The sequence below is a fragment of the Cimex lectularius genome, unplaced genomic scaffold (genome assembly GCF_000648675.2).
Source record: "Cimex lectularius strain Harlan isolate CLEC.00 unplaced genomic scaffold, Clec_2.1 scaffold32, whole genome shotgun sequence".
Lineage (NCBI taxonomy): Eukaryota > Metazoa > Arthropoda > Insecta > Hemiptera > Cimicidae > Cimex > Cimex lectularius.
Genome location: NW_019392689.1, coordinates 1,421,437 through 1,430,143, shown reverse-complemented (window position 1 = coordinate 1,430,143; position 8,707 = coordinate 1,421,437). Strand labels below are relative to the sequence as shown.

Sequence of the window (8,707 nt, the reverse complement as noted above, 5' to 3'; positions counted from 1 at the left end):
CCACTCTGTGGAAACCCGGTAACGGTGAGACACCTATTGGAGGAATGTAATGAGTTAAGAGAGTACCGAGAACGGTGTGACCTACCATCTAATCTGGAAATAGTTCTTAAGCATAACAGTGTCTTCAAAGATAATGTTATTAGGTACTTAAAATTAATAAATGCGTATGGATACCTACCAACGTGGTATATCTCCATTTTGCAATGTGAATGTATTTATTACCGTGGGTTATGAGGATGTCTGGGTATGGCTGTGACTGAATATCGAGTATCTCACAGGCCTGCCAAATTAGTTTAGGTAATTATATATTTGTTGTGTGATGTGAGGGACAGGTCACCGCTATGAAGGTTGTAGTAATACTACCGAGATGCGTCGACCTCTCAAATATGGATGTATTTATTAGCGTGAATGTTTTGTATAAATGGACGTGGATGTCGAGGAATATCGAGTACTCCACAAGCCCGTCAAAAGGCAATTAGTTTAATGGATGAATGAAATTCTGTACATACTGTATGAATGTATGTATCAGCACGAGTGGAAGGAAGTCGGTAGGATTATGGCTATCCTACCGACTTTTTATTTAGTTGTAGGGGCAGGACCTCAGTCGTGCACCTGTACTCTGAGCCCTGCCAACTGTAGATTAAGTAATCATTTTCTTAGCGTGAGTGGGTATTGTTAGTGAGTCTGTAAATATGAAGTATTTTTAACAAACATGTGTGGGATGGTAGGAACGAGCAACAAGACACTCCTCTGTTTGGTCGGTAGGAAACAAAATTAAGAGAAGAGACATAGTGAATGAGATAGAGTTAAAGTTGAAATGAAACAAAGAAAATTGCGGGAAGCTTATATGCGTGAGGTGCCGGCAATGAGCCTAGTAGTTAGCCGGTCGAAAAAAAAGATGTAATTGTTTTACAGCCTATTAAAAAAAATAACTGAGACGGAAAGCTGCTAAATTTCAACTAAAAACTTTGTAATTAAGACGTACGCCAGTTGTTTACTAAATCTGAAAGTAACATAAAATAGAAATCATGCCATTGCTGTGTGCAAATTTATACAGCAAACAGACCAGTACCAAATTCTTTTAGTAAAGAACAGTAACTACGTCCATTATATTTTGTGATCCGATTGACCAAATAACTTCTTTCAATTAATTAATCTTTATGTAAGGTATTTGTTCAAATGAAAAAGCTAGTGCCACGAGCGGGATTCGAACCTACGACCTTCGGCTAAACCCGCTACTCTACCACTTGAGATATCGTGACTTCGATCCACTCGGACACCAACTTCCCATCTCAACCCAACCTTTCAATTTTCCCTCTTTTTGCCATTTTTCAAATAACTATAAGTTAGTTTTGTAGTGAGTCCAAAGAATTACGAGATTTACATGTTGTGCACAAATATTTTCAAGTATGAGTTACATAAGTTACATAATGTTACTGGTATGTGTCTGTACTACGGAGAGAGAGAGAGTGGAGAGAGAGAGAGTGAGAAGTGACAGAATGAGAGAGCAAAAAAGTGATAGAGAATGGGAGAGGTAAAAAGAGAGAGAGAGATAGAGAGAGTGAATGAAAGAGGGATTAAGAAAGAAAGCAAGAGGGATAGAGATAGAGATAGAGATAGATAGATAGATAGATAGAGAGAGAGAGAGAGAGCGATAGATAGAAAGAGAACGCGAGGGAGAGAGAGAGAGAAAGAGAGAGAGAGAGAGAGAGAGAGAGAGAGGAGAGAGAGAGAGAGAGTGAGAAGTGACAGAATGAGGGAGCAAAAAAGTGATAGAGAATGGGAGAGGTAAAAAGAGAGAGATAGAGAGAGTGAATGAAAGAGGGATTAAGAAAGAAAGCAAGAGAGATGGAGATAGAGATAGATAGATAGATAGATAGATAGATAGATAGAGAGAGAGAGAGAGAGAGAGAGAGAGAGAGAGAGAGAGAGAAAGAGAGAGAGAACGATAGAAAGAGAGAGAACGCGAGGGAGAGAGAGAGATGGAGAGAGAGAGAGAGAGAGAAAGTTATTGATCAATGTAAATTTCGTGTTTATCAAGATTTTGTTTTGATCTTTGTCCTTACATCTACTCTTCTACCCAGTTGGAGTCTTCTGTCGTTCCTCTCTTAGACTAAAAGAAAGTGGCGGCAGTCGGTAAGCTATTGACAGAGAAGCTCTCTTATCAAAAGCTCAGATGATAGCCGTTGTAGAGCTTGAATAGAAGAAGAGGAATTATACTCTCCCAACTAAGAATAGGTCAAGCGAGGTCGACACGTAATAGAAGGGGATGCTTTGGCTCCATACAGAGAGCATGTATTTAATGCCATCATGTATAAGAATTGTGATGAGCACGGCGAATATTTTGTGCCATGTTCCTATTTTTGAGGATCCTAGTTTTACTGTATATAGTGTTTTATAGATGTCTCGTCTATTGACAATAAATGTATTTATTTATTACTGTAAACGTGCTGTGTGAGAGGGTAGACGGTGAAATATTGAGTACTCCATAGACCTTCTATTAAATTAGTTAGAAATATATAGTAGGGGTATTCACGATCTTTGTTTAACCCTGTTAGGTCGTGTTAGATCGAGAAAAATGATTAAGTAGAATTGTAACAATCGGCTAGTTAGCATTGCTCGGACTAACAGGCCAGGGCCAATGTTAGAGGTTAAGTCGAAAATGTAGTCACATAGCTATCCGTTAGAGCGTAGGTAACCAACATGGCAGCCATGAATTTAACAGCTGTTTTTTGTTTCCACGTATTTTTGTATTCTTAAATTCGCATTAATTAAATCAGACCAATACATTTCTTTTGTTAATTTCTGACCTGTCCTTATGCCCTCAATTATAAAAGATACATCCCCTGTCCTTTAAAATTGTAGGCTGTTAGACGTTAGGTACGTGGGCACGAATTGATGCGTGTCATTTGTTAGTTCTTTTCGAGTGCACATATAGCATTTTGAATGAAAGAGTTGATTAATTTTCCCTTTTTTACTAATTCTGGCTTCTTACAATTTAATACAAAACAAAACCATAACAACAACAACAACAACAAGCCTTCGAGGACTGTTATAGCTTTAATTTTGGTTCTACCAGTCGCCAAACGCAGCATTGCGGAAAAATTAACATTTAACATGCTAAGAACAAAGAAGGCGTTCAGAATCTTACTCGGCATTTCTCCATTCGAGTTAACACGAATTAAAATCTAACAAACATCGTGAATACCCCTAGTATATATAAAGGGCGAATGTCGCGAACTCTATCACTCTAAATGAGTGAAAGTTATGTACTTAGGAAAGTGTATTTAAAATTCAGTGTGTATAAGATTTGGGGCTGCAATAGCGTTGGACCCCTGGGCGTAACTTAGGAGAAGGGTCATAAGACTAAAACTACCCGGACTACTAAAACCCAAGGTTCAATTTTGAAAACGGGTGCAGAATTATTTTTTTATAAATATAACTAACTTCTAATTAGTGAAAACAAAATTTAACATATTGAATTTACATGGAAAATATATTATTTAAAAATCTGTTGTTTGTAGTTATAATGTAGATTTAGGTGAAATAGTTTAAATTATAGATTTATCAAATCCACAATGACAATAAATACATTTGAGAAGTTTACATACATTTTATTTATAATCGTTATCTATTCTGTCAAGTCGCTACAAGTGAATAAAGTCATCAGCGGTCAGAAAGCTGGTGAAAATCAGTTTCCGTACGCAGTCAGCATTCAGTCGTACACCAGGCAGCGATGCGGCGGCTCGATTCTCAGCAAATGGTACGTGTTGACGGCTTGCCATTGCATCGTTCATTACAACATGTCCCACGGAAGACTTGGAACTTATGACATTCGAAAACTGCGTTTGGTCGCAGGGAGCAGTTTTCGGTTTCCGAGTAAACGTTCCCAGGTGAGAAACGTTGACTATGCCTTCGTCCATCCCAAATGCCGCGCTACGAGAAACCGGTTTTTGGTCTTTGACGTCGCCTTGTTGAAAACTGTTACTCCTTTTAGAATGCACAAATTCGTCCAACCGTTGCCGATTCTTTCTTTCGAGAAAAGCGCTTACCTCGAACATAGGGAATATTTGACCGAGTACGAAGTGCTCTGTCAGACCATCGGCTGGGGCAACACCGCGGTCGTCGAACCTCTAAAGAAGTACTCGTTGCCTTCTGACGATCTGTTGATCCTCGATGTCAAACTGATAGGAAACTCGGCTTGCTTTCGTATCCTTTGCGAATTCCATACCGGCTTCTGCTCAATGAACGAAAATTCTTTCGAAATGCTTTGCGCCGTCGGCCCTGACGGGAAAGACGTCTGCACCGGTGATTCGGGTGGATCTCTTGTCTGCAATGGCTACGGGTTCGGCATCGTCTCCTGGGGGCCAGCCTGTGGAGAGGTCCTCGCTCCGACGATCTACCAACCTATTTACGAAGTTCTTGACTTTTTCAAAGAGGTGATGACCAAGCCTGCCACATCGACAAAGCGTTTCAATTTGGATATCAAGACGGAATAAGCTGAATTGTTAAGTTCTTTCGTCTCGAAACATTCATTAACATATTAAACATATTTTGTGTATAGATAGTGCGTTGTTAATTTTTCATTTGTTCTGCCCAGCCTGACATATGTTCAACTGTTATGACATCAGAAATACTTTTTAATCCATCCTTTTTAGATGAGGTGATTTACAAGCAATATCTTTATCTTTAACCAGGTCGCATATTTGCTTCTAAGTACAGCCCCAATACATCTTAAGTATCAATGAGCTTAATCACTTGTTAGAAAAGATTCCCTGCTCACTTGTTCTAAGAGTTTTTTTTACACCGAATTTGGTGTCTAACGTATACCGGATCACGTTGCTTCGTTGAGGTGGGTTTGAATTTGGTCTTGATGTTCCGGTCCCAGATCGATTTCCAAGGTCTCCTTGAACCCTCACAGGTATAGATTAAAGAAAGTTGCTTTCGACAGGCAATGATGAACCCCGCCCATTAGCCAATTCATTTTGCTCGAACGTGATGCTCTTCCCTTCTCACTTTTTGGTGACGGGTCTACCTAAGGTCTGCATCTATCGTCACACCAAAGAGATTTGCTTCTTCGATACAGGCATTTTTCTCCCAATGAAGCTCCCATGTACAGATACGGTCATTTTAATATTTGAAGTTTTTCAGCGGGGATTCGTCGTACAGCTACGAACCGAATCTTACTCTAAACTTTCTGACTTCAGTTTTCTAAATAGTAAATAACATATAAAATCTTTATGTAAGCTACATCAAGCTTAACGCAATACAAAATTCAACTTAGTGTATTAACGCACAAATAATAACTTTGCCAAGAGAGGCTACTTGGAGATATCACTAGTTGGAGAAAAGAGGTTTTCCATTAAAAAATACTTTCTAAGCCTAAAAATATTCAAAGGCGAAATTGATATATTTACCTTTCTTTTATCGATGCCAATATAATGAATATCTACTTAGGACTAGAAATGTGAAAGAAGCTTTGCCGAGTAACCGTTCTTTTGATTCATAAATATTATTTTTTAAGTTGATCAAACAAAAGTCATATTCTAGGTGTATTATTTACGGGTAAACCTAGGGTGGGTGGAAGACTGGAAGCAATAGTGGTTGCAACAGACATACTTCACATACGACATAATACACATATGACTTGCGACATAAAGGAGAACATACCTCACATGGATAGCTAATTCCACCACAAAAAAGCTTCGTGCTCCAAAGAAAACAAAAAAGAGACATTTATCAATTATTTTCAAAACATAATTATTATTAAATGTTTGTGATACATATTAATTATATATTATTTTAATAATATTGATATCAATAAATAGTAATAAATATAAAATATTATTTTTTCTTTGCGTTTAAAATGTGTAAATCGTACAATTCCTTATTTGTTTGTAATATTACCATCTCTTTAGCATGCTTTTCTTTCATTTGTCTTAATTTTAATTCGTGTTCTTCTAACATTAATTTTTTTCGAATTTGATAATATTCTTCTTGCAGAGCCTTTGACGTTTCAGCTGCTGATATCTTCGCATCAATCAACTGGGTTACTTTATCGGACATCAGACGCTTCAGTAAGCCTAAACACATAAGAAAAACTAAGTAAAAGAATACTAAATACTAAATGTAATAATTAATGATTTTACTTACGTGTTCGAAGTGTTGTAGCAGTACGCTTCCTCAGTTTGGCTACACTGACTGTAGAGTCGTCAGTCGGCATTGAACCGCCTGCTTCAACTAAAAGTGGCACAATCATAGGCTCTTTATTTTCGGCCAAAAACACATACACGATACACAAATGCTATTATGACAAATAAAATAACAATACGAACCAGTTGTAGACATGACATGTTCAACTTCTGAAGCTAAACCTGGTTCAATTTTCGTAGTAACTATAACATGTTACAGATAATAACCATTTTTTCAAAATAATAATGAAAACCGCGTTAAGTAACTTACCTAGTATGTTCTTGACATCGGCATCGTCGTCCAACTGGTGGCATATCCCTTTCAATTTCGCTTCTAAAGTCTCTTCCATTGCTTTGTCCTTATCTTCTAGCAGCTCCTTTTTATGAGGTTGTCCTCTTTCTTTTCTCACCCTGTATATTTTCTTCTTCCCTATTCCTTTGTTCATTTTTAAAATTTCTTGTTGCTCGTATCAAATCAGAATAACAACTGTTACTGAGTCATGAAAGTCGATGTAGGGTACAAGTAAAAGCTGGTAGATTTGGGGAGAAGGTAGGTAGGTTAGGGCAAAACGCAGAAACTTTTGTTCATATTTATGTCGTCTGTTATTTTGTCGTTTTACGTCGTAATACTTGTTGCACGAATCAAAGCAAAGTAAAAACTGTGAGCAACAATAACACCTGAGCTAAATATTCGTTAATATATTGTAATTATTTTCGAAACATAATTATTGTTGAATGTTTGTGATATTATTAATTATTTATTATTTTAATAATATTGATAACAATAAATATAAACTATTATTTTTTCTTTGCGTTTAAAATGTGCAAATTGTACAATTCCTCATTTGTCTGTATTATTATCATATCTTTAGCATGCTTTTCTTTCATTTGCTTTAATTTTAAGTGGGAGAGTAAAGAATTTTTCTTAAAATTTTTTACACATACTTTGCAAAATCGCGTCACTGGATCACGACTAGCTATATTATGGCTATTGCGTATAGTAAAATACAAATTTGACAATTTGTAAAAATATTTTCTTAGGCGGAAACAAAGTCAATATTGTTTCTTTTTGCACTCAAAAACTTCTTGAACACAAATTTTTAGGATAATAGTAAAAAATTTCAAATTTTTCGCCTTCCAAATGACACCGATTTTCCTCCGAAAATTACGAAAATGATGATACCTTCTCACTCAACAGCCACAAGAAACTTACCAGAGATTCAGGGCCCGATAACCGACGCGGTTTACATTTCGCCTCCATAAATAAAATTTAACTCGATATAAAATAAAACGTTTGTGGAGTTTTTGATGATCTCATCCTAATTTTTTCATATATAGGTCGTTAATGAAAAATCTCATAAACATAGCCCAAAGAAGAGAAATTAAGCTTTCTAACGGTTGTAATAATATTGCTATTGGTAAAAATTCAGAGGTGTTACGAATTTTTAAGTGACACAACAGACATGATAGAAAAAATTACCCTTAGTCAAACAACACCAAAATTGTCTATTTGTTTGCTATAAAAATTCGTTTTAGTAGTTTTTTATGGTGTATTAACACATCATAAATCAAAAAGCAACAATCGTCCTACTGTATTGGAATGTCTTTTACATTTTGTTACTTCTTATTTTCTAATCACATTTAATACGATTAAATTTACATATTATTTTCTTCAAAAGAAAAATCTACTGATGTAAATATAATAACGTCGAAATCCATCTGCAAAAGAAAAAAATCCCCAATTTTTAATTTTTCCCATTGGCAAGAACACTCGGACACGTGCCTATTGTTTTTCAACGGAGTTCTTATCACCAAAAAAGTTTAATTAAATCCCACGTCCCAAACCTCTCATTGTAAGTGGATTCAGGCCGAACTGGACGAAAACGGTTTATTGCCTTCTTTCTTACCGACAATACAAATGAAACGTTGTATAAGTGGCTAAAATGTTTTTGCCAGAATTAATCCTGAGGGAAAAGCAAAAAGGGAAGTAAATTGATGACTGATGTTAATTAGGTTGAAAAGGAAGGGAAATTTCAAAAACCTCTTTAATGACTTTCAAAGTAAATATAAAAAGACTACGGGTAAGTAGATTTCAAAAGAAATTTATTGGTCCAAAATTTACATAGTCGTAATAGTTATAGGTACAACGTTTTCGGTTTTATCCATCATATTTAGTGGTCTGATTGACCAAATTACTTCGTTCAATTAATTATTCTTTGTATGTAAGGTCTTGGTTGAAATGAAAAAGTTAGTCACGAGATGGAGTCGAACCCATCCATTCTGTGGATCGAAGTCAAGATAGCTCAAGTGGTTAGCGCAACGGCGTATTCAGCCGAAGGTCGTGGGTTCGAATCCCGCTCGTGTCATTAGCTTTTTTTCATCTCAAATAAAAACCTTAATTAATTGTAATGTATTAATTGGTCAAGCGGACCACGAAATTAGTGAATTTAATGATTAAAATGAAGTATACTTCACTAAAGCTCTCCGTGACCATTTCATTTGTCGTCGAGTATCCA

General features: G+C 36.3%; 2 protein-coding genes across 2 annotated transcripts; one reads left to right on the top strand and one right to left on the bottom strand.

The window, feature by feature from the left end:
- Window positions 1–3,522: 3,522 nt before the first annotated feature.
- Window positions 3,523–4,563, top strand: LOC106671997 (kallikrein-12-like). The gene has a single exon (XM_014403039.1). It carries the CDS (start codon window positions 3,579–3,581, stop codon window positions 4,497–4,499), a length of 921 nt encoding a protein of 306 aa, XP_014258525.1. The 5' UTR covers window positions 3,523–3,578; the 3' UTR covers window positions 4,500–4,563.
- A 271-nt stretch (window positions 4,564–4,834) lies between these two features.
- LOC106671968 lies at window positions 4,835–6,869 on the bottom strand. The gene is made up of 5 exons (XM_014402995.1): window positions 6,463–6,869; window positions 6,336–6,395; window positions 6,154–6,240; window positions 5,908–6,083; window positions 4,835–4,906 (listed from the first exon to the last, which is right to left on the bottom strand). The coding sequence occupies exons 1-5, from the start codon at window positions 6,635–6,637 to the stop codon at window positions 4,835–4,837; spliced, it is 570 nt and encodes a 189-aa protein (XP_014258481.1). The 5' UTR covers window positions 6,638–6,869.
- Between the last annotated feature and the right edge of the window lie 1,838 nt (window positions 6,870–8,707).

Excerpts from the sequence above, each read along its gene's own strand:
- LOC106671997 (XM_014403039.1), top strand. The coding sequence starts at position 3,579 with ATGACAATAAATACATTTGAGAAGTTTACATACATTTTATTTATAATC.
- LOC106671968 (XM_014402995.1), bottom strand. The coding sequence starts at position 6,637 with ATGAACAAAGGAATAGGGAAGAAGAAAATATACAGGGTGAGAAAAGAA. Across the intron at positions 6,396-6,462 it reads CGATGTCAAGAACATACTAG|TTACTACGAAAATTGAACCA; the intron begins GTAAGTTACTTA and ends AACATGTTATAG. Across the intron at positions 6,241-6,335 it reads ACATGTCATGTCTACAACTG|TTGAAGCAGGCGGTTCAATG; the intron begins GTTCGTATTGTT and ends TGCCACTTTTAG.